The sequence below is a fragment of the Phodopus roborovskii genome, unplaced genomic scaffold, assembly GCF_943737965.1.
Source record: "Phodopus roborovskii unplaced genomic scaffold, PHOROB, whole genome shotgun sequence".
Taxonomy (NCBI): Eukaryota; Metazoa; Chordata; class Mammalia; order Rodentia; family Cricetidae; genus Phodopus; species Phodopus roborovskii.
The window spans coordinates 14,907,632-14,934,105 of record NW_026125391.1 but is presented as its reverse complement, the minus strand read 5'-3'; the positions used below and the strand labels follow the sequence as shown (position 1 = coordinate 14,934,105).

At 37.8% G+C, this 26,474-nt stretch overlaps 1 protein-coding gene across 2 annotated transcripts in view; it reads right to left on the bottom strand.

Moving 5' to 3' along the window:
• Cog5 (component of oligomeric golgi complex 5) overlaps positions 1 to 26,474 on the bottom strand; it is a 277,645-nt gene that overhangs the window by 111,596 nt on the left and 139,575 nt on the right. For both annotated transcript variants that reach the window (XM_051175123.1, XM_051175122.1), the window contains exon 8: positions 7,545 to 7,710. In XM_051175123.1, the coding sequence (XP_051031080.1) occupies positions 7,545 to 7,710 (166 nt within the window). The remainder of the gene's footprint in view (positions 1 to 7,544; positions 7,711 to 26,474) is intronic.

Below are 26,474 nucleotides of genomic sequence, written 5' to 3'. Positions count from 1 at the left end.
CTGTCCTACTGGATTCCAGTCATGGGTTAGTTTCTTTTCTGCTTCTGGAAATAATATAAAACATTAACCCCATTTCTTGCTTTATTCTGCCCTATTATATGCTGGAAACTTTAACCATATTTTTTACCTTTACTAACGTTCACAGGTAAGAGTTTGTCTTGAGTTGGAATTGGACTTGAAAACAACACTGAACTGTTACAACTTTGAGAACACATGACAAGACTGGTCACTTTGCTATGTGGGATGGGTGTGACCCCTTGGGAGCCAGAGATGGGATGTCATGATTTGATTGTCCCTTAAAGGGTCATGTCTTGAAAGTTTGAGCCCCCAGCTGGCAGCACTACTGGGAATCAGTGGAAACTCAACAAGGTAGGCCTAATTAAAAGTACATCAGTATGGGATATGCCTTTGGAGTACATATTTTATCCCTGGCTCCCTGTGCCTTTTTTCTCTCTTTGCTTCCTGGCTGCCATGAGATGAATAACCTTCTCTACCACACACTCCTGCTACCATAATGTTTTTTGCATAACTGAGGTAGGCAAGTATAGAGGAAGATAAGCATCAAGTAACTCTGCCTAATTTGAGCTACATACACACCTCTTTTCAAAGAAAGAAAGAAAAAGGCACTTACCAATCTGTGACCCTCACACCCCCACCCTCACTGAGCTGCATATACACCCTACTATAAACAAAGAATAGGTGGATTCTTCTCTTCCGATCAGCTTGTTGGTGGCTGCCCTTCTGTGGTCAATCATACCCTGGACTATATGGAAAACTAGGAGCAATGGGTTGGTCCACCCTGGATTGGTTTTGGACACAAACACAATGATGCAAACTGTTTCCTCTGAGTGAAATTTTAGTGAAAATCTCATATTTATAAATATTCATATGTATAAATATATTCATGATTAGATCATATATTCATATGATTAAAACCAGTTACATCCTGAGAAAGGGCATGCACAAAGTAGTATGCAACCCAAGTCTATCAATCAAAGTGCCACCTACACCCACCCTTTATAAATAGCTAGTCTTTCTGCTGGACCTAAAGAAGGAAACCCCAGGCTCTCCTGAACTGTATACTTGCTCTGAGTCTGCTGTTCTCTTATTGAGACAAAACTAGTATTTCTTCTTTAAATTGTTTTTCTTATGACACATTGTTAAGGAACTAAAAAGAAAACCAACAAACAGCACATAAAGGTTTTTATGCTCACAAGCTAAATATATTGTGCTGAAGATATAACCACAATTGACATAACCAAATGGACTAAAGAGAATACCACCATAAAGGAAAGAATTTTTTTTAATTTATTTTTTTTTTTATTTTACATGTTGATCCCAGTTCCCTCTTCTTCCTCCCTCCCTCCCTCCCTTCTACCCTCTCTGCCCCCTCACATGCACCCTGACCACCCTCCCCTCCCATCCTCCCATCCCTACTCCACATGTAGGGCAATGCCATCCAGGTGGGGTCATGTAGATCTGTCAAGTCATTTGAAGTAGGGACTAGGACTTTTCTCCTGTCTCTAGGTTAAGGCAGTTATCCCTCCATGGAGGATGTGTCTGTAAGGTCCTTTTGTGCACCAGGAATACATCCTGGCTCCACTGTCTGAGGTCCCTTAGACTGCTCAGTCCTTCTGGCTGAGACCCATATTCAGGGGGGCCTGAGTCAGTCCCATGCTGGTTTCCCAGCTATCAGTCTGGGGGCCATTAGCTCCTCCTTGTTCAGGTCAGCTGTCTCTATGTGTTTCTGCAACCTGGTCTTGTCCTCTCTCTGCATCTGGGTTCTACTTCAACTCAGTGTTTACTTATGGGTGTTTGCTTCTGTTTCCAACAGGTACTAGATGAGGGCTCCATGATGGTGGATAAGTTAGTTGATCTCACTATCAGGCAAGGGCATTTATGGTAGCCTTTCCATGGTTGCTCAAATTGTTAGCTGGAGTCAGTCTTGTAGGTGTCTAGACATTTCTTTAGGTTCAGTTTTCTCTTCAAACCAATAATGGCTCCCTCTCTTATGTTCTCTCTCTCTCTCTCTCTCTCTCTCTCTCTCTCTCTCTCTCTCTCTTTCTCTCTCTCTCTCTCTCTCTCTCTCTCGTCTATTCCTCTCCTGGCTCAATCTTCCTACTCCCACATGCTTTCCTCTCCTCCCCTTCTCTTTCTCCTAGCTCCCTCTCCACTCACTGCCCACCCCACTTCCAACATGCTCACAATGGAATCTAATAGAAAATCCTGACATTAACCCACACACCTATGAACACCTGATTTTTGACAGAACAGCTAAAAGTATACAATGGAAGGAGGAAAGCATCTTCAACAAATGGTGCTGGCACAACTGGATGATGGTGTGTAGAAATTCGCAGGCAAATGGATGAAACTTGAAGAAACCATCCTGGATGAAGTAACCCAGTCACAAAAAAGAGGAACATGGTATGTATGTGCTCATACATGGATTTTAGACCTAGAGCAAAGGATCACCAGCCTATAATTCACACCGCCAGAGGAACTAGGATACAAGGGAAAGAAGTTTTAAAATAAATGGATGCTACCATTGATTAGATTTAACAGACTCGAGAGACAATAAACTGTGTCATAAATCTGTTTTTATTGAAGTAAATTTAAAAAAAAAAAACTAAGAGTTCCTGAAATTAAAAACAAAATACTTATGGATGATTTCTAGTTAATGATATTCTCTTCCTTTGAAAGCCAGCAAGATTAAGAACAAACAAAAACCAAGTAATTTACTTAAAATAAGGAATCAGATAAGCCCTTTGACATGACCATGAAGCCGTGCTCAAATCAAATGCCATTGATAAATTAAAAGAAAGAAGAGACCAGATAACTGACAAATGAGACATTAGTGGGAAACTGCTTTAAAATCAATTGTAAGCACAACCTACAGACAAAGAGATTTCCTACTGAGTGAATCTTGAGAGTGCACAGTTTCTTAGTCACCTGAGAGGTGTGCTTTTTGTTTTAATGACTGTTAGGATTTGGTTCCAATTCAGAGTACTTCCAATGACTATAGAAAATACACAAGGGATGCTAGAAGAGGTATGTTAATGGAAGCTGCAAAGGAATTGGAAGTTTTAGAGATAATGGAGAGATGAGGGAAAGACAGTCAGTCTGATCTAGGTAGGACAATGGTCCTCAAACTCAGGGATGCCCAAGATGAGCTGAGAGGCAGTTTGAGGATTAGCTTCCACTGTCAACTTAATAGGAAAAGAGGCAAAGCTTGCTAAAGCACATCTCTGAAGCTACTTGTAATTCCAGAGCTGTTGACTTCTCAAATCAACCTATGGCCCCTACATAGACATGCATTGAAGCACGCACGCGCGCACACACACACACACACACACACACACACACACACACACACACACCTTTCCCATGTGAAGAGGAGTGACTTAGGGCAAAATGCCCAGTGTCTTCCTATCATCTGCTTTTAAATCCTTACATGTACAAGGGTGAATTTTGACTCACATGCTATCAGTGTCATTGAATCAGGGCAGGATGACATTGAGCACAAATTCTGAGGTGATAAGGTAATGTTATTTCTTTAAAGCAGGTTTATCTCCTAAATTTCTACATCAATTATTTATTTCCTTAGTTCAGTAAGGAAGACAAACATTACACCTTGAAACACAAAAAGCTGTAAAATTCTAAGGGAAAGAAAGTATAAGTGGAAATTTATATCTGTTCAAACTATTTAAACACAAGGATAAAAAAAATTCTACAAACCATGCAAGAACTCCAAAAACAGTGTATATAAAACATTTTTGAAAAATCAATTATATTGTGAAATCCAAAGAAGAGATAAGTGTAGAAATGTAGAAAGAGAATTCATATGAAAAAGACAAGAGATAATAATCAAATCATAAACAAAACAAAACAACAAAAAAAATAAGCAAATCATTTAAAATATAATGAATAAAATATAAAAACCAGATTCAAGGATAATAAAATACTTCAACATATGAAAAAGCATATGAGGGCTGGCAAGATGGCTCCATTAGTTAATGCAATTGCCACCAAGCTTGATCACTTGAGTTTGATCCCTAGGACCCACATGGTAGAAGGACAGAGCCAACCTACTCCCTAAGTTGTTCTGGGACATCCATACACACTGAAGCATGTGTGTGCCCACATACATACACATACACAAAATAAACAGTTATAAGAAAAATAGCACATATGGAATAATAATGTAAATATTAGCTTCAAGTTTAGGAACATAACAGAAAATAAAATAATATTCCATTTCTTCTTTTCTAGTCTTGTTTCCTCTACTCTTTCTCCAGAGCAAAGGGCCTCATAAATTTAGAATTATCATCCCATGATTTAAATTTTCTGGTGTATATTTATATACAGCTTATTCCTCTGCGACACATCCCTATAGAGGAGTTGGGATCATAAGGAACACATAATTTTAATCTGAGAAATCAAACTGTAAGGTTGAGGGACTGAACCATTACTCACCTACAACATGAATACATGTTTTTTTGCTTTCCTAACTAAATAAGAGAAAACAGTATCTTGCTTAGTTTGGATGTTCCTAATCACTAGTCCATCCCCTAAAAAGATATTGAATGCCTTTCATATGTTTATTGAATATGTGGTCCTGTAACAAGTCTATTCATAGCTACACAGCCAACTTCCAAGCTTGCTTGCAAACTTAGGTTTTGCTGTAGCTTTGTTTTCTTTTCTTGAAACATTGTATCACCATGTAGCCTAGGTAGTCTGCTTGCAAACTTGGCTCTTGCTTTAGCTTTGTTTTGTTTCATTTTCTTGAGACATTGTATCGCCATGTACCCTAGATAGTCTGCTTGTAAACTTGGCTCTTGCTTTAGTTTTGTTTTGTTTCATTTTCTTGAGACACTGTCTTGCCATGTACCCTAGGTAGTCTGCTTGCAAACTTGGCTGTGTTTTTGTTTGTTTCGTTTTACTTAAGACACAGTCTCATAGGTAGCATAGGTAGTCTCAAACATGTACTATCTTCCTGCCCCAGCCTCATGGATCCAGATCTAAAGGTATCCATCTCTATGCTATCTTTATGAGATTTTTTGTTCTTTATATATTTAAAGTAACATTTAAAATATATTACTTAATATTAAATCTATAGAAAATTTATAATTAATGTTTAATTTTTTTGCCCTAAACCATGTACATAATTGTTGTGATGCTCCTCCATACTCAACTACTTTAATGAGTATTTAAAATGACTCTATGTAACCTCAACATACAGGAGAAAATTACCATGAAAACAATTTCATATTAAAAACAAAGATAATACTTATCCTTTAAAAAGATGAGGAACTAGTGCTTGAGATTTCTATATTACATCATGTTACCCACTTCTCAACAGATGGCAAAAAGGCAGCTTTAAGAGCCTTTATTCTTTCTAAAAAAAAAAGAGGCTTACATTAAGATTGACAGTATGTCTGACAGCTGGGAAACCAGCATAGGACTGACCCAGACTCACTGAACATGGATATTAGTTAGGAGGACTGGGCAGTCTATGGGGCCTCTAGTAATGGATCAGTATTTATCCCTAGTATACGAATGGACTTTGGGAGCCCATTCCACATAGAGGGATACTCAGCCTAGACACATGGGGGGAGGGCCTAGGCCCTGCTCCAAATGATATGACAGACTTTGAAGACTCCCATGGAAGGCCTCACCCTCCTTGGAGAGCAGTAAGGGGATGGGATGGGGGTTGGTGGGGGAAACTGGGGAGGACGGGAGGGTGCAGGGACTGGGATTGACATGTAAAACAAACTTGTTTCAAATTTAAATTTAAAAAAATTATCAAAAAAAACCCCAATATGTAAATGTGAATATGTCACATTAAAATCCATTACTGTATAAAGACTGTGTTAGGCAAAAAAAAAAAAAAAAAAAAAAAAAAAATGTCAATATAAACGGGTGGTGGTGGTAGAGCACGCCTTTAATCCCAGCACTCAGGAGACAGAGGTAGGCATATCTCTGTATGTTCGAGACCAGCCTACAAGAACTATTTTCAGGACAGGCTCCAAAGCCACAGAGAAACCCTATCTCGAAAAACCAAAGGGGGTTAAAAGAAAATTGACAATATGTGAATAATTGCTCTCATTTTCCCCTTCCCTGTTCTTGACATCCCAAGAGGAAATGAGATTAAACAGCTCCTAGAAATTTAAACATTATATCAAACTTTCTGAAAATAATTCTTAACAAAACTTGAAAGGAAAATCTCCCTTGGTGATTTTTTCCCAACAAACTCCTTTGGTAATCTAATCAATATAGACCTATTCAGAGACTGAAGTAAACCTTCAGAAATCTAGTCGACTTAAGATTCTTTTATTACTTTTTACTAGTGCAATTGATTCGGGAGCTATGAACTCACTTTTGCTTAAGATGAAGTATAAAAAAAAAATTTTGGTATTTGATTTTTATTGTTTTTTGAGACAGGATTTCTCTGTGTAGCTCTGGATGTCCTGGAATTGACTCTGTAGATAAGGCTGAGGGGTGCACCACCACCACCACCACAAAAATGGAATTCTCTTATTGCCTATGCACTAGAAGTATCATTAATCTACATGGTCATTTTGTTTATTCTTCAAGACTACTCTGTGAATGTCAGAGTGCCTTCAATAAAAATATGGGGGGGGGAATATTACAGTTAGCACAGATAATAATGTGGGAAATTTTTCTGTAGACTGGCAAAATAAAATGAAATTTAAGAGTCAAAGAAGAGGAAATCAAGATATATTTGATTTCAAGCTAAAGGTGACAGAGGAGGACAATTGTGTGATGAAAAAGAAGCTGAGAGACGGGAAAACTGACAAGTTGTCAGGGCTAAGCAAAACTGAGAAGGGGTGGGATAGAATGACAAGTTGGACACTTTTCTTCTAGACTAGCAAGACAGGAACACATAGTGAGAAATGGAAGGACAGAAGCACGGGAGGGAAGAAACACATACAATGGGTGGTCTTCCACCTTCTCTGAAGAGGTGTGCTGTGACAGTGTGAGTGTCCTGAGCACTAACTTAGGGCTAGAGTCTACTGCAGTTCTCTTTACATGCAGTCAGCCTAGGTGCTACGATACCAAGGGTCTGGTCCATTTTGACTGCTTCAAGCATTATTATTTCTCAGTAGGAAATGTATAAGGAAAAGACTAGAAAGCTAAAGTAGAAATGACATTCCTTAAAAATATTTTCTTTTCCAATAAAAAGTACATATCAGGATCAGGATTTTGGGAAGAAAAAAAAATATTCTCTGTTCTTCTTCCTTTTTTTTTTTTTTTTTTTTTTTTTTAATGTTTCCTTGCAACTAAATGATGCCACAGCCCAGACATCTTTATCTAGAGGTTCTGAATATATCAACTGGCCAGTACAACTCACTAATGCTACACAAAACCTATAAATACATTCTGAAACATAATTTCTTCTCTCAGTTTTTGTCTACTGAAAATGAGTCATTAGATTGCTTTGAAATATGAATGTTTGACACCCTACTCAAAGAACTTCTCAGTTATAAATAAATAAAGGAGCTGAATATAAACCGTTCCCATACCTCTCACAGCTGGCTGAGAAGGCTGAGTCAAAACTTTGACGTCCAATGCATTGTTGATGCTGTCTTCTAAAGTAGCACAGTAACCATCCACAACATTGATGACAGTATCCTTCAAAGTCCCCAGGTTATGGAAAACCTGAAGAGCTGTTCCAACCTGAGTTGGATTCTGAAACACAGGTGAAATGGGGTGAAAACAAATATAAGTAAATAAGAAAAAAAAATCTTAAGGAAAATCTTAAGAAAAATCATATTGAACTATAAACCTAAAAACAGCTAAAATGATAACCTTTTTCTCTTTTTTTATTAATGTATTTTTTTTACATTCCAATCCCAGTTCCCCCTTCTCCCTCTCCTTCGGTTCCTCCTACTTCTCCCACCCCTCCTTCCATCTGCTTCATAGAGAGGGTAAGGCCTCCCCTAGAAAGTCTAAGTCTGTTCCATCATCTGGTTGAGGCAGGACCAAGGCACCTCTCCCCCCCACACACACCCCTGTGTTTAGGCTGAGCAAGGTATCTCTCCATATATAATGGGCTCCACTAAGTCACTCTGTGCATTAGTGTTAGATCTTGGATCCATATATTGTCCCAGTCACACCACTGTCACCTATATTAAGGGAGTCTAGTTGGGTCTTATGCAAGTTCCCCATTTGTCAGACCTAAGTCAGTGATCTCTCACTAGCTCGGGTCATCTGATTCTGTGGTTTCCCCATCATGGTCTTGACTCCTTTGTTCATATTATCACTCCTCCTTCACATTGATTGATCTCCAGGAGCTTGACCCATTGGTTAGTTGTGTATTTCTGCATCTGCTTTCATCTGTTTCTGGAAGAGGGTTCTAGCTTCTCTGGGGTTGTGGATTGTAGGCTGGGTATCTTTGGCTTTACATCTGGTATCCACTTATGAGTGAGTAATATTTGTCTTTATGGTTTGGGTTACCCCACTTAGGATGGTTTTCTCTAGTTCTACCCATTTGCCTGCGAATAAAATTATTACTTCTATTATATATAACATATATATATATGTATATATATATATATAATTGTGGTAACTATATAGTTATCATAATTAAAAAATTTAGTGTACATGTGGGTTTGTGGGAGTCAATTTTTTCTTGAAGAAATCAAAGGAGAAGAGGATGGATATGTTAAATTAGAATAATATGATTGTGAATATCCTAGTTAGGATTTCTACTGCTGTGAAGAGTCATCATTAGCCAAGGAAAGTCTTATAAAGGAAAACCTTTCACTGGGGCTGGCTTACAGTTTCAGGGGTGTAGTCTATTATCATCATGGCAGACTGTGTGCTGGAAAAGGAGCTGGGAGTTCTACATTTAGATCCACAGGTAGCAGAAGGAGTCTTTGTGCCACACTGGTCAAACCTGAGCTTAAATCCTACCCACCATAGTGACATACTTCCTCCAACAAGGCCACAACCTCCTAATAGTGCCATTCCCTGTGGGCCACACATTCAAACACATGAGCCTACTGGGGCACACCCATCTAAATTACTACAGACAACTTCAGAAAAATTAAGAAAAGTTAACAAAGTACATATCTGGTTTATAAGTAAAGGTTTTCAGCACACATTAATGGAAATGTGTCACTTATAAATTATCTGACAGAAATTCTGTCTTCTCATGATTAGATATAAAAATATCATGAAATTAATTTTAATATAATATGAGATAGGAGTCAATTTCAGCATTTTTCTACATGAATATTAACTGATCCAACAGTATTTATTCACAAAAGTGTACAGCATAGGAAAACTATCTCCCTCCTCCCTTTCAAAAGCCAAAAGCCACCTATACAGTAAGCCAAGTGTGTGATTTGCACTGGATCCTATTTTCTACTTAATCATCTTTAATAATAAGATGTCGGAACTATTAGGATAGCTTGACAATGCTTTTACTGCCAACTCTTTCTTCAACTTGTTATGAGTTATTCCTGGTTCATGATATTTATATACACTCCAGAACTGGCCTGACAATTTCTGTTTTTAAAAACCTGGGATTACAACAGTGAAATCAGAATCGAAATCTGTACCATGATAGAATCTCCAACTCACGAAGACAGTATTTCTACTTATTTATTCATGTCTTTGTTAAAGTCTTTTATAATAATGTTTGGAAGTTTTCTATGTAGAAAGCATATGTGTTTTTTCATTTATGAAATTATGACTTAAATGGTTTTAACATCATAACTTTACATTTTTGGTGTGCTGTTAGCATATTTAAATTGACTTTTTATATTTTAAAATTATAATCAATAAGCTTTCTCCATTTTTTTTAAGACAGGTTCCCTGTGCAGCCCTGGCTGTCCCTGGATCTCATACTGTAGACCTTGAACTCTGCAATTAATTTTAGCAGATTATCTGTCACTGTTTTAGTTATTCTATATGCAGTCATGATATATCTGAATTTTATTGATTTTTCTTAATACAGTCTTCAGTTGATTATGAGTTATATTGCAGCAGAAATTTTTCTGTCATTCCTAATCTTGGGTAAAAATATTAAGTCTTCTATCACTGATGTTTGGTGATACCATTTATCAGAATGAATTTTTAATTTTGCTCCATTGGGAGTATTTTTAATCAGATACCCATTTTAGTTTTAGACACACTAAGATGATAGCCTTCCTTTATTTAAGAAATCACACTGCACCTCTGGAGGAAAGACATCTTAGTCAGGGTCAATTGTCCGTTCCTGATCTCCCTGCTCACATATGCTAGCACTGTAAGGCTCAGCATTTTACAGCAATAGTGAAGAGAGAAACAGCTAGTAGCTTTTCTTCCCCCTAATGTCTTTACTTTGTTATCAGCATTATCCTGCTTCATAGGATAAGTGTTCACACTCACCTTTCTTCAGTTGTTGGTTAGGGTTTACATAATGTTGGCTTGCTCGTTCCTTAGAGTTTGGAAGTCTGGACTGTGAAGCTATCTGCCCTTGTAGTTTTCTCAGCAGGAAGGTTTGTAATAAACTCAATCTCAATAATAGAAGGACAACTACTTAGACCCAATATTCTTAGCTTTATTTTTGTAGGTTGTTTTCCTAGAATTTGACAACTTTATCTAATTTTTTAAATCTATTGATGAAAAATTAAACTAATGTTTTCCAACATCGTTTTAGATTTCTGGATATGCTATCAGTCCGTTTGTTCTTGCATTTTTCCTCTGATCCTTAGCAGCTCTTGGGGTGTTTATCAATGTAATTTATTAGTCTAATCAAATACTTTACACTTCATTGATTCTATTATTAGCTGTCGTTAATCCCATTTCGCAGGCTCTAGAGTAAGGCAGACATCCTAAGTCAAGCTGTGACATTAAATAGCCAAAACCAAAGGCAAATTACATGACCTCTTTAAGATAGTTTCCTTGTGTACATAACGCAGAAATGAAAATACCAACCTAATAGGTGTGTGTGTGTGTGTGTGTGTGTGTGTGTGTGTGTGTGTGTGCACGCGCATGAATATGTGTGGGTGCACGTGTGTACTTGTATGTGTAATGGAGGGGGAGGCGGAAAAGAGAAACAGGCAGTATCCTTGTACTGACAGGACTAATCTCAGCTCTTAAACTCAGCCAGTCCTGCCTCTAACTCTTGAGTAGTTGGGATTACATATGCATGTTAACAGAACATCTGAAGTAACATCAGTTACCTTTACTTTGATCTAGCAGCAGCGTACTATGGTGGTTAGGGTGTGGGCTTTTAAAGTCTGATGGCCTGCAGTCCTCGGTAGTAGATAAGCTATGTGATTTAGGGCAAACTACACTATCACTCATCAAACTTTATGGTATTTATAAAATTCACAATTAGGAGTACTAAAGGAAGGTGCTGTATTTGTTTAATCACTACTATACTCTTACACCTAACTCATGTGCTACATGGATAGATGGTGGGAATTACCATTTGAATATGTGAAAAGAACAAGTAAGTTTGTACATGTTGGTTATCACACTCCTCATGAGATTGCTAAGAGTCTGGAATAACACCCGTTTCTTGGACTGATAAAATATAGGACTAATATAAAGTACTGGATCTCTAAGAATTCTAAGAATACCATTTATTTCTATTCCTAAGGCATTTCTCCTGGCCCATTGAAATGTCAAGGCAGGATCTCACTCTGTATCTTAGGCCAGGCTTGAACTCACAGAAGTCCTCCTGCCTCAGCCTCCTCAGTGCTGGAAGTACTGGCATGGACATAATACCTAGCTCCAAGGAATTTTTCTTATCATCCTATCTTTAATTAATGAAATAGTTAGGATTTCCAGCAGAACAATTTGGGTAACCTGACAAAGTCAGCTTGTTTCTGTGTTTCAATTTTATAAAACTTAAAAATGATGAAGATAGATGAGAGAAAAAGATTCCCAAAGTTAGCTGAAGATCATTTTGAAGAAAATGTACTCAACAGTAGCTTTAATTCCAAAATTCTTTGATCTTGGCCTGGACCAGATGAGGTCTATTTATTTATTCCATGCAGTTATTCAGATGACTCTGGTACAGTCCACCAGCTGACAACTTAGCGGAGAAGAATTTGATTAGATATGTTTGCCAGACTCTGAAAGAAAGTCATTTATTCAGAGGGTGGTAAGTATTTTCTAAACATCAACAGACTCTACAAACAAAAGACCACAAGAGCCCTTAGTGAAGTCTTAGAGAGCAGTGTGGTAGTTTCAATAAGAATACTTCCCATAGGCTCTTACATTTCAATGGTTAGGGAATGACATTAGGAAGTGTGGTCTTGCTGGAGGAAGTGTGTCACTGTGGAGGTGGGCTAAGGGGTCTCAAATGCTCATTCTAGACCCAGTGTCACCCTCTTCTCACCACATGCTCATCCAGATGTGGAACTCTCGGCTGCTTCCTGCCTGCGTGCTTCCTGCCATAATGATAATGGACTAAACCTCTGAAACAGTAAGCCAGCCCCACTAGAGTTGCCTTGGTCATGGTGTCTCTTGACAGCAAGAAAAGCAATGAACAAACTGACTCTATGGCCTGGACTATAATACATAAAATGATGATAATAAATACCTGAAATGCCAAGAGTCTTGACACAGGAAACCTTAATGAGTATCCAGTGAACTTTTAAAAGCTTAATAAAAGAAAAATTATTGTTTTTTTTAAATACTATATTCTATGCTACTTGAATTTAAAGAACCAATTGGCTCTGTCTGACAAATAACCACTAAGAAGAGTAAGAAAGGAAAAGTAAAAATAGACTGAGCTAGAGAGGTACAATGAAAATTGCTGTGGCTTAGAAAGTGGTCTCTGTAGATCCACAAACAAAGGCATGCCTTCAAAGGGGGTATGGAGCTGTAGTCAATCTCTGCCTTGACTCTCTCCACCTCTCAAAATTCCTTCCCATCTCCTTTCTCCCTCTCTGGCTTATGGCTAGAGATATGAGTCCTTACTATGACAGGACAGGTACTCTTCCCTGATGTGTCACCTTCATCATAACCCTAAACAAAGGAGCCTGACAATCTCAGACTTGAATGCTTAGGCCAACAGCTAAAAGAATTTTTTTTTTTTCCGCAGGGGGTTGGTTTGGTTTTTCGAGGCTGGGTATCTCTGTAGCTTTGAAGCTTGTCCTAGTACTAGCTCTGTAGACCAGGCTGGCCTCAAACTCACAGAGATCTACCTGCTTCTGCTTCCTGAGTGCCAGGATTAGTGGCATGAGCCACCACCGCCCAGAAAGAAAACTCTTTTTACAAGGAACCTGTACCAGTTATTATCTTGTCCTAATATGAAACTAAATCAAGAACATAATGAACAGGATAGAGAGGAAGATTTAAAATATTAAAAGAAAATAGATGCCAACTGTGATAGCTAATCTTAGTTGTCAACCTGACTACACATGGAGTTAATGAAGACCTAAGCAGCTAGTAGGTACACTTGTGAGGGGCTTTTCTTGGTTGGATTATTTGAGGTGAAAGCCCACCAGAAAACCACATCATTTGAAATCAGAAGATCCAACCTAAATATAGGTCACACTTTTGGTGGCAGCCCACATAAAAGGAAATGAAAGAAGGAAGTTTTTGCTTTTTCCTTGTTTGCCCTCAGTCAGACTAGCAAGATCATCTGTCCTGTTCCTAAGATACCCCTTCAGCAGTGTTAGAACCTACTTTTCAGGATTCCAACACGACTGAAAAGCAGCAGCCCTCTGGGACCAGCAGCCATTTGTGACTCCTGGGACATTCAGTCATACAGACTCAACAACTACCAGGTCCATGGTCTTTCAGCAACTGTTAGACTACTCAGATAACAGCCTGTGAGCCACCCTAATAAATGTCACACATGTATTAGTTCATTTGATCAGTTCTCTTCCTCCAGGGAACCCTAAGACCAACATACCAACTAGCTTCAACTGTTAAGAGGGGAGGAGGAATCCAGACTCTGAAGAAAGAAATGGAAAAGGGGGAATCAAAGGATGGATCAGAGTGAGAAGGTGACAGCCAGGAAGCTGGAAGGCACACAGCTACTACTAATAGATTATGTCCTTACATAGGGATGCATACTGCAAAGGGATCATGTCCTTACATAGGAGTGCATGTAAGATGCCAGTGATCACCATTGCTGGGAATAAGAATGCTACAGGAATGTATAATCATAGGAAAGCAGTCTGGGTAGTAAATGAGATTGAAGAATAAAATATACATATTGGAAACCAAAAGTCACACTGGGAATGAATATCAGAAACACTGTGAACAAACACAGCAAAATGGGATGGTGGACCACTCTAGACATACCTTGGATTACAACATTAGAGTATTTAAATGGAAATAATTTTCCTAGCTATGATTCAAATGAAGATCATATCCTCTAAATATTGAACATTTGCATCCTTCTCCCATCATCCTGTCTTATCATAGATAAATATCACATATTTTGACCACTAACTCTGGTTAAGCCCTTACTAGCAAATATCAGGCTTCTACCTCACTCCTTTATAAAACGAGAGGATAGAAACAGATGGACTCTATTGCACAATTTCTATACGCTGTAAAGAAGAAATATTTGGGCTTATAGAGCAGGGTCTAAAGCTATGGAGAGGAAGTGCATTACTGAGGAAAAACAGGCCTTTACATGTGACTTTCAAGTATGATGTCAGCAGTGGTTCCCAGCTTCATTGGGGTGCTTGCTTTAAATGTGCAGATTTCTTCTGCATATCAACAATGAAGCTGGACTTTTATTTCATACTCCAATCAAAACTTAAGTCAAATACTTAAATGTAAAACCTGAAATTATAAAACTCCTTAGATAAAAACCTGGGAAAAAAGTTTCATAAAATACAACATGTCACCCAAAGCATAGGCAACAAAAGCAGAAATGGATTCACGGGCCTAAAAACCTGTGCAACACAGGCAAGCAGCAGAGTAGGCTATATCTAGTAAAGGAGTTAATATCAGAATACCTAAATAAGCCCTACAGTCAAGCAGCTACACCAACGTGCCAATTAAATACACAAAAGATTTAGAATTAAACAAAGAAGATACACAAACAACCAGTATACATATGAAAAGATGTAGAAAACATCACTAGCAGTTATAGAAATTAAAATAATAATCGCGAGTGTTGCCTTTCCTTGCTAGGTTGACCTCTATTTAAAAAAAAAAAAAAAAAGTAACAAGGATTGGTGAGAATGTAGCAAGATTGTAATCTTGTACTGTTGCTGGACCTCCTATTTCCCCATCCCCCTAAATTCTGGCAACCTCCATGCTTCTATGTCCATGAATTTGACTGTTCTGGGTTCCTGGGTTCCTCATATAAGTGGAATCATGTAGAATTCACTTTGTTACCTCAGAGCCCCTTCCCAACTCCCTCACCCTTTTTACCAAGGTAGATGTGCTGTCCTCACTGTGGTAAGTCACCCTGATCTATGAAATGAGTATACTTCAATAGCACACTGTCCCTTCTGTCTGAATATTGCTCATGGTCTTTAAAGGAGCCTTTACCTATTATCACTAACAGGTAAAGAAGGTCCTGCCAGGTTCTTAAGCCATACCCTTTCTACACACCAGGTTTTCCACTTGACTCAGCAGCACCATAGGCAGCAATTTTTCAGGGAATAAACATTGTTGCAACTATAAGAGCTATCAAAATATATATAAACTACTTAAAAATACAAAATTGCAGGACCTCCACCCCTAGCAAAGGGGTATGGACAGTTTAAAAATTTTATGCTCATAGGAAATAAATTTCTACCTAAAACATCAACAAAAGACAAGCCTCTCTGAATGAGATACTTAATATTCTGAATGTTTCTACAATTGTGACTTTCAAAGAACCAAGTGATCTCCCAATTTTATAAACTATTATATCAAGATGGAGAAAACACCATGTAACAGACTAGAAAGAATATATTGACTATGAAAACTGGAGTATAACCTAGGAAACTTTTCTAAATGTGGCTCAACCATTTTCTATTACGCTGTAACTATTTCTCTTACTTTGAAAATAAGTATGTTGCAATTTCTTTTTTCAACCTCTCCATAGTTGACATGGAAGCAAAATAAAGTCTCAGAACACTGACTTACACTTGCTTAAGATCTCTACAAAACTTACAAAATCAGAAACACTAACTAATGTGGTAGCTGACACATAGTAATGCAACAGAGACAACAAAACAAAGGTTGTCCCATGACAAAGAAGCAACATTCCACTGTTTACCATGCTATGCAATGATATGAAAGACCATTCTACACACAAACAACCCTGAACCAAGGTTGGAATGGCTTCAAAAGCTTCTATAATGTAAGTTAGAAACAAAAATAATGATAGGATTTGATTTAGTTGGAATAAAATAAAAATATCATAACCATAAAAGTCTACAAGTCCATAGTGGATGATATCCTTATTCACACCAAATCCATAAACATAAAGGCTGGAGAGATTGTCCAGTGTTTAAGGACACTTGCTGCTCTTGCAGAGGACTTAGGTGCAGTTCCCAGCACCTACATGGAGGCTCACAACCAACTGTGACTTTAGTTCCATGGGATCTGAAGTCCCGTTTTGGCACCCACGAGTCATGAACATTGTTATGGTCCTGGAGACATCCTACAAGAGATTACCATCCATGTATGTAATCAGCAAGAGCATTTATTATTCCAGCATGCTGGGGCCATCCATCCCACACAAAGGCAAAATGGTGAAAAGCTGAGGGGGCTCATAGGCACCTTTTAAGCACAGCCAAAGAGAGGTCCAAGAGCAGTTAGGTCATTTTAGATATGACTGGCTTAGGCAAGTGGAAATCATATTAATAAGTTCTAATTGGCTAGGGCTAGTCAGGGGCTGATCAGGGCTACAGCTTTCCATTCTGGGGCAGAACTGGACAAGTCCCAGGCTTTGTCCTTGAGCTGCTGTGGAGGCTAGCTGGCCTAGGGAGCACTGACTATGTGGGCTGGCTCAATGGCCCAGGCTTGGTGCATTCTACCTCCCTGTGGTCAGGGGCACAAATGACTTACTGTCTTTTGTTTGTGGCTCTTTCAGGAATGGCTTGTTTAGTCTCAGGAAACTGAAAATGAGGCCTGATCTCTGAGAGAAGACTGCACAGCCTGTTATGGCATCTGCTCAGTCCTCTTACATACACCATACACACACACACACACACACACACACACACACAGAGAGAGAGAGAGAGAGAGAGAGAGAGAGAGAGAGAGAGAGAGAGAGAGAGAGAGAGAGATAATTTTCTAAAAACTTTTAAACATATTAAGTAATCTTTGTATTACTGAAGCCTATCAAACACATCTTACATTTCTCTGTAATCCTTTAGAAGTTGATACCTTAAGGTATCATTGTGCACAAACTCTGGAAGGATGCACACACCTGACGCTTTGTTTGGCATTACTAATCTGAACATCACTGAAAATTAATGGCACATCTTGCAAGATTACAGGCGCTGAAGGAAAGGGAGCCTCATTAAATACAGCAATTTAAAGCTAAGAATCACATTAGCTACGGTTGTGACTCAGAGTTTACAGTAGCATTTCTGACTCAGGAGCATGCAGCTGATTAACATTTGATACATATTTCTCAGCCAACATAACAGGGCTATCTCACAGACTGTTAACAGCCAGCAGTCAGCAGAGTATAACCCAAATATCACTGAGATACTCAGAAAGACACTGAACGATTTTATCAACCAGAAATCAATCCTATTCCAGCACAGTGAATATGCACAGGTGGTGCTCTTCAAAGCTGCAGCAGAGGGTGTGTCCTGTCAGAACCCTAAGGACAGGCCAGTACAGGTACCTGAATACTGACACATACAATGGGAGAAAACACTTATATACAATACATGCATATATATGACAAAAGATTTGTACTAGAGTATATTAATATTTTTTCCAGGTGGTGGTGTCACATGCCTTTGATCCCAGCACTTGGGAGGCAGAGGTAGGTGGATCTCTGTGAGTTAGAGTCCAGCCTGGTCTACAGAGTGAGTTTCAGGACAGGCTCCAAAGCTACACAAAGAAGCCTGTCTTGAAAAACAAAAGGGGGTAAATAGAGTTATTCCAACTTGATAAACATACAGTAAGTTCCCTAAACGGGGGGGGGGGGGGAACTTCACTATTATCCTTTAAAAAGTTACAACAGTCATTCTAAATTATACTTATGACAAGAATCTTCCAAACAGACACTAAAATGTATATAATCAAAAATACTGCCAACAGAGATCTGGAGGGGCCAGAATTCTAAACTACTGATGTGGTACAGAAAGTAACAAAACCATGACAGGGCTACATGTATTCAGCAACTGTGAGTTCTTAACACAGAGAAGGTAGGGGGTAGCCATAGCAAATATATTTTCAAAACCTAACAACTTTTGCCATACATTCACCTTAGAGAGACAGAAACATCCACAGATGGAGAGCTGTGAGCTCAAGCACTCCTAAGTTTTGCTTACCATAAGCCTAACACAACATACACTCACACACAAATGGGTAAATGTTACTTCTATAAAATGAAAGAAACAAAAGAGGAACAAACTACCAAGACATATTCTTAACTTCAACACTGCTGAATTAATAAAGCCAAGCATATAAAAGAATACACTGTATGATTCCCATTCTACAAACCTATGGAAAACAACAAACCATGATTCCAAATAGCTGCCTGATTCTATCACACAGTTTTTGTATCACAGAATAAAAATTATAAAAATTTAATATTGTATACATTAAATAAAATCATATACAGATATCTAAATTGTTAAACATAAAACAAGTATACACAGATTGAAGAGTATCAAATTTTAATCAAAGGGGAAGTGAGAAAATACTACATTAAATTTAATAAAATAACTAAGTTACTGAAAAATTCACAGAACCAAACGAAAATGAAATATTACTCAGTGAACTGGAAAACTATGGAAAGCAATGATGTTAGAAGAGCTTAGGGCTAATAGTAGCTAATTACATGGGAATGAATACTTCAAGATGGTAATAACATAAGACAATGGATACTTTGTGCATTATTCATGAAAGGTTATTTTGCCAAAACTATGAAAAATATGTGTATATCATCTAACAATTGGAGTAACAGGACTACTTCACATTTGGTATAAAACAAAAGCACAAGTATGAACCATTAGGTAATTGAAGCACTATTATAAAAGAGAGAGTGGAAGGAAGGAAGGCAGGAAAGAAGGAAGGAAGGAAGGAGGCAGGGAGGGAGGGAGGGAGGCAGGGAAGGAAGGAAGGAAGAAGGAAGGAAGAAGGAAGGAAGAAGGAAGGAAGGACAGGGAAAAGAAGGGAAGGTTTTGAAGAATGCACAAACAATGATTTAAAGCTGGTACCAACATGCTTTAAACAGCAAGATAATAAATATTTTTGGTTTTCATGCTCTCCATGGTTTCTGTTTTACCTTAGTTTTTTTTTTTTTTTTTTTTTTTTTTTCTTCTTCTTCTTCTTCTTTCCTGCAGTAAATAAAAAGTGAGTCTACAATGGTGGTTACCACGGGTGAGGTTTGAGAGGGGGCAGTGATTAATGAACACTTAATTGAAATTACACAGAAGCAAGACTTCATAGTGTGATGTTTCAGAGTAGGGTGAATAGTCATACAGACAGAATACATCTCAAAAAGTTATAGAAAGGAATATGAGCTCAACCCATAAAGAAATGGCAAGTGTTTGAGGAGAACTGTATGTCTACATGTGGTAACCCAATAAACATATGCACCTTTTATGTTTTATCAGTTAAAAATACACTTAACTATACATATAAAACAAAGTGGCAGCTAACGACTAAAATAAAACCCAAAGTCAGTCAAGCTATAATCTTCCAGCTGGTAATTTTGAATGACAAAAGATCAAATTAACTTTTCACCAAATTAAAGAATATGACAGTAAAGGCACAAAGTAGTTAAGGTTAAGCTTCAAAAGCAATTAGCTTAAAATTATGAAGTGCAATGTAAATATAAACTTCAAATGTTTTTAGCAGTAATAATAACTAACAACTCTTTAAAAATTGTGGAAGAATAACTCTTAACACTAATATTTCTACATATCATAAAGTTCAACTGAAAAGAAGTATACCATATGCTAAGTCTGTATGGAATCTAAAGAAAGTTATTTGAGAACAATGGAAAAATTATCAGGTTAAGGTTTGTGAAATTAATTTTGAAATCTTTACATATGTTTAACTTGTACAACTAGTAATAATAGTTCTTCAAGTTGTTTACTAAATGCAAAGAAAAACAACTATGTAGGAAAATTGAAAAAAATTATAGCAAAGGGAATCTGTTGTAATACATAGACAGGCCTCACATCAGCAATGCTAACTATGCATTTTAAGGACTGCGAAAATCAGAAATGGGAAGAGGAGGTGGCTCAGTGGGTAAAGTGCCTGACTACCAGATGCCCAGACAAAAAGCCAGGCATGATCATGGTTTACAATCACAGCACTAGGGGGAAGAGAGGCAAATTCCTTGGGATTCACTGGCTAGTGACTCTAGGCAAACAGTGAGTCCCAGGTTTATTGAGAGAACCTGTCTCAAAAAATAATGTAGAGATGGTTTAATTCTTCTCTTTCTGGACTCTTGGCAGATTGGATAATTAAGTATCCCAATGAACTGAAGAATGGAAATTTTAAGATTACTGCTTGCTACTTTTTACAAAGAAAACATGCTTACTAATTCTTGTAACTGCAATTTCTTTTTTCAGCTAGATGAGCAATGGGAACTTTTTTGTTGCATTTCAAAATTTAAATAGATTACAGACCTTAGTCTTAAAAAAAATAAAATAATGCAGAGGAGTAAGTTATCACAATGTTACCTTCTTGCTACCATGAATAACTATGCAGGTGAGCACACTCACACACTTGCTCAATAATCTTTTTGTACACTGTGGAAGTGTGTCATTCTTGTTGGTTTAATGTGAAGCTGAACAGCTAATAGCTAGGCAGAATTTTTCAGGCACACAGGATGCTGGGGAAAAGTGGGGAGTCAACAGCTGGCAGGAAAGAACGCAGCATGGGCAGTACAGAGTTAAGGTAAGAAAGCCATGAGACAAAAAAGTTGTAAGAGCTAGTTAGTAACAAGATTAAGTTATTGGCTGAGCTTTTATAATCAATACTAAGTCTCCGTGTCAATATGTGCAAGCAGCAGTCATGACAAAAAGTTCAACTAAACCCACCCATCCCCACACACAATGAAAAAAGGAAAGAAGCAGGTAAAACCCAACATAAAACTGGAAGGAGAGAAATAACAAAGATCAAAGCAGAAGCAAATAAAAACTGAAACTAGAAATATATATAAAGATAAAAAGAACAAAGGGTTGGATTTGTTTTCTGCTTTCTTATTGTATGGTATGTGAGTGCATACCCATATCTCTGAGCATGTTCATATATGTGAGTGTACATGTGATACATTGAAAGACAACCAAAGGTATTGATCTTCAGGAGGCTTTCCCTTTTTGCTTGAAACAGCATATCTCATTGGCCTAGAATTTTGCCACACAGGCAGGCCAGCTGGCCACCTCCAGAAATCTGCTGTATCAACCTCCCATCATACCACCACTGGGATTTCAAGCCACACACAGCTTTTATTCAGGTTCTGAGACCCTAACCAGATCCTCACAATTGTATAGCAGGTACTTATTAACTAAACCATCTTCTCATCCCAAAGAACTTGTTTTTTTTTTTTAAAGACTGAACACGCTGACAAAGCAAGGGAAAATATCCAGAAAAAATAAAATCAGATAAAAACAAAGACATTATGACTCATTCCATAAGAATATAAGGAGTATAAAAAAAAAAAAAAAACTATGAACAACGTTGGGGTTCTGAAAAAAGAAATGGACAAAATCATAAGCACATACAACCTATCAAAATAGAATCATGTAAAATAAATAACAAATAGTGAAGATTCTGATAGCAATTTGAAGTCATCCAAGAAAGTTCAGAATGCAATGGCTTTATTGATGAATTATACAAAATTAAGAAAAGTAATATCAATTCTTCTTAAACTATTTTAAAGAACTGAAGTGGAAGAGATCTGTCAAACTTGTTTTATGAACCCAGCAATGCTAATATGGCCAGATACAGCAACATGGAAGGAGAGAAGGAGGGAAGGAGGGAGGGAGGGAGGGAGGGAGGGAGGGAGGGAGGGAGGGAGGGAGGGAGGGAGGGAGAAAACAAAGGAAAGGTATGAGTCTTAGTGTCTTAGTTTCTGTTCAGGTTGCTGTGATAAAACACCAAGAAAATAGAAACTTAATGGAGAAGGAGTTTATTCTGGCTCACAGTTCAAAGTACAGTTTATCTCATGGAAGGAATGTCAAGACAACAACTTAAAGCATCTGGTTACTTCAGCTATAACTCAAGTATTCTGCTGCTCAGCTCCTGTTTTTCACTGTATTGTTCAGGAGCCCAGTCCTGGGTTGGCAGCTACAGAAAGTCAGTCTTCACAACTCAAGTCACTCAGGACCATGTGGCACTGGCACACACAGCCACACTCCCAGATGGTTCCTGATGGTCAAGGTGACAGTTAACACTAACCAACACACCATGATATAAAACTTATTAAATATCAGCAAACTGAACTCAATAGTAAATGGCATGCACCATGATGAAGGGAGATGCATTCTAGGGACACAGCATAGTTCAACTATGAAAATATGATCAAACATTTTAATAAGATAAAGAATAAAGGCAAATGACCATCTCAGTCAGTGAAAAGGAAAAAAGAGGCGGTAAGACTGAATATCCCTTAAGCATGCAAACTCTCAAAAAGTTAAATATAGAAGGATGATACCACAAAATTCTAAAGACTGCATACATGAAAAACAGCCAGAATTATGCTAACTAGAGAGAGACCAAAAACAGTCCCTCTGAGGTCTGAAGTAGAAAGGTAATAACTTTCACCACTCTCTTTTGATACCTACCCAATTGATGCCTTGTCAAAGAGAAACAGGTATACAAACAGGAAATAAGAAACTAAATTTTCTGTTAACAAATGGAAGGTTTTTACAAATTCCTAAAAATCTTAAATATTCCATCAAAGAATTGAAATGGGAGAAATTCTGTCAAACTCATTATATGAATCTGGCAGTATTAGAACTGATAAGTCAATCAGAAAAGAAGCAAAAAATAAAACCCTGCTATAAAATGTAGTATTTTTATACACTAATAAGGAACTTGGAGTGAAATAAGAAAATAATCTCATAAAAGCTATCAAAATGAAACTTTGGGGGATAAATTTAACCACAGAAGTGAAAAATTTCAAAGTATATATAGTAAAATGTAAATATTATAAGCATTAGTGATTAATCCCCGAATCAACAATAATGAATCAGGGTCTCATTAAGGAAAGATATGAAAGCACTTCCCTTTGGGGTCATTTAACCAAGAAGGAGTCCAAACATACATTTTCTACTTCACCCTCCTTTTTTCTTCTGTCTCCTGTCTGTGTCATGTGAGTCTGAATCTGTGCCTCTCTAAAGGCAGTATCTGTCCCTGTCAATATATCTGAGAGAGACAGAGAGAGACAGAGAGAGAGGTAGACAGAGACAGACAGCGAAAGAGAGTTGTATTAGCTGTGTATGTATGCCCCTAACCAAGGGCTTCACTGTTTACTGAACATCACAGAAAGCATCACATGGAAGGAAGGAACTTGACAGAAACTTTAACTGACCCAGACAACAAATACGCTTATCAACAAATTGCTTATGAGCTTCCAAACTTAATGACAGATTTTGGAAAATCACTTTAAACTTCTGTATTCATTATTTTTAGCAAATGACATAGAATACTATATAATTGAAGCTAACAGCAATGCATTAGCTTCAGTTGTAAAAGTTGACTACATGGGAAATCCAATGCAAATAGATGTGTTGCAATTGTTACATAGTTCTCTTAAAGGCAGGTTAAACAGACAGGCAGTAGTAAGTCTTAAGTAACTTCGAGATGTATTATTAACTCTAAAAGGAACAGCAAAAAGTTGCAGGTCTCTTAATATAAGAGATATTTTCATAATATTATATTGCCACAATAAAACAGAGATGAAAGAAATTATATAGAACATGTACACACAGAGACAGAGAGAGACAGAGAGAGATTAAGATATTCTGATATTCTGTATTTGTGGACAAGAAGAACCTATACTATTAAAATGATTATACTACCAATCTATCAAAATGCAAGTGAGTTTTCTCAAGAATAGAAAAAGCAATTCTAAAATTCACATGGGCTTACAAAAGACTTAAAGTAATCCTGAAGAGGTAAAAAGGTAACTCTAAAGCCAGAGGTGTCACAATGTGTGACTTCAAACACTTCATGAAACCATACTAATCAAAACAGAGTAGCAAATAAGAAACTAATCAACAGTCCTACATAAAATTGGTTTTTGACAAAGTTGCCAATAAAAAAGTCTCCTTAATAGATTAAAATTGTGTGTGTGTGTGTGTGTGTGTGCGCGCGCGCGCGTGCGCCTTTTAAAAAGAAGCCTCTACACAGCAAATGCAACAACAGTGCTAACAGACAACCTATTTGGGCGCAGGGGGCAGGAAGGGGTCACCCGGCAACAGATCAGTACCTAGAATATATAAGCAATTCAAAGCCAAACTAGCAAGTAATCCAATTAATAACAGGCTAAAAATTAAGTAGACATTTCTTAACAACATACATATGGCCAAGCATATGAAAGAATGCTCAGCCTCACTACTCATCTGAAAAAAACAGTTCAAAACCCAAATCTGACACGCTCTCATCCCAGTTACAATGGTGATCCATCAAAGGTAAAAATAAATGCTAGGGAAGGCATGGAGAGGGACTTATGCAATGTTGGGGGGAGGGTTCCTTAATTCAGTCACTGTAAAGCTAGAGATGGGCTGCTGAGATATATCAGTGCTGCACAGCTTGAGGACTCAAATAAAGCCAGATATGGTGGAGCACTGCAATCCCAGCACTACACTGCAATCCCAACACTATACTGGTAGAGAGACAAGGATCCCTGGGGGTTTGCTCACCAGACATCCTCGAACAATCTGTGAGCTCCATCTTCCTTAAGAGATTATGCTTCAAAAATAAAAACTGGATCGTGGTTGAGGAAGACAGTAGACATTGACCTTTGACCTCCACATGCATACACACATCTGTACACATGTATAAACATATAAATACACATATACACGCTGAAACTAAAATCAAAGTCAGGTGTAACAGTGCACCCCTATAATCTCAGAAGTCATGAGGCTAGGATCACTGAAACTTTGAGGCCAGTATGGACTATATAGTTAGTCTGTACTTATAGAAAGACAGTTTCTCAAAATAAATCAAAAGAGTATAGGCTAGAAAGATAGACAGTGGTAACAGCCCTTGTTATATTAGCTTGAAGACCTAAGTTCAGATCCCAGTACCAACATAAAAAGCTAGATACAGCCATACAAACATATAACTCAAGCCTATGAAGGGCAAATGCTAGGGGCGTGGAGACCACATTCAATGAAACTGTGTTCTCAAAAAAGAGACAGAGCAAGTAAGAGGACAGCCAATGACCTCATGCCACAAATACAAACACGACGTTTGTTTTAAGATGAATACAAAGCAACAACAACAACAAAAAAAAAAAAGGTCTAAAACCTGACCCATATGATTTAGTGACTACACTCCCAGGTATATATTTAAAGAAGTTAAACTCATTATACAAAAGAATATGTGCAATTCCATTTATTGCAATACTGTTTACAATAACAAAAATATTGAAAACAATTTAGGTGCCAATCAGTAGATGAATGAATAAAATGTAGCAAAATATTACAGCATCAAATACTACTCAGCCATAAAAAAGAATGGAATGCCATTGGCAGCAATATGAAACAAAATGCAAGTCACAACATTAAATAAGCCAAACACAGAAAACCAAATTCTTTTTTTATTATATAATTTTTTAATTTAAATTTGAAACAAACTTGTTTTACATATCAACCCCAGTTCCTGCACCCTCCCACCCTCCTCTGTTCCCCCTTATCAGGCCCTATTGCATCCCCTTTCTGCTCCCCAGAGAGGGTGAGGCCTTCCATGGGGTGTCTTCAAAGTCTTGGAGAAGAGCCCAGGCCCTCCCCCATGTGTCTAGGCTGAGGGAGTAACCCTCTATGTGAGATGGGCTCCAAAAGTCCATTCCTACACTAGGGATAAATACCGATCCACTACCAGAGGCTCCATGACTGCCAGGTCCTCCTAACCGTCACCACATTCAGAGGGTCTGGGCTGGGCCTATGCTGGTTTCCCAGCTATCAGACTGGAGTACATGAGGTCCCAGTAAACCAAATTCTACATACATGTGTTCATTCATTTGTGTAAAGTGAAAAGTCAACTCTCTGAATGGAATAGAATACTGGCCCCCAAGACTAGGAATGAAAGGAGGAAAATGGCAGCAAAGAATTTTTTAAAGGGACATCAAGGCACACCAAAAATATCAATGGCATAGCAGGAAAACTATTAGTTAA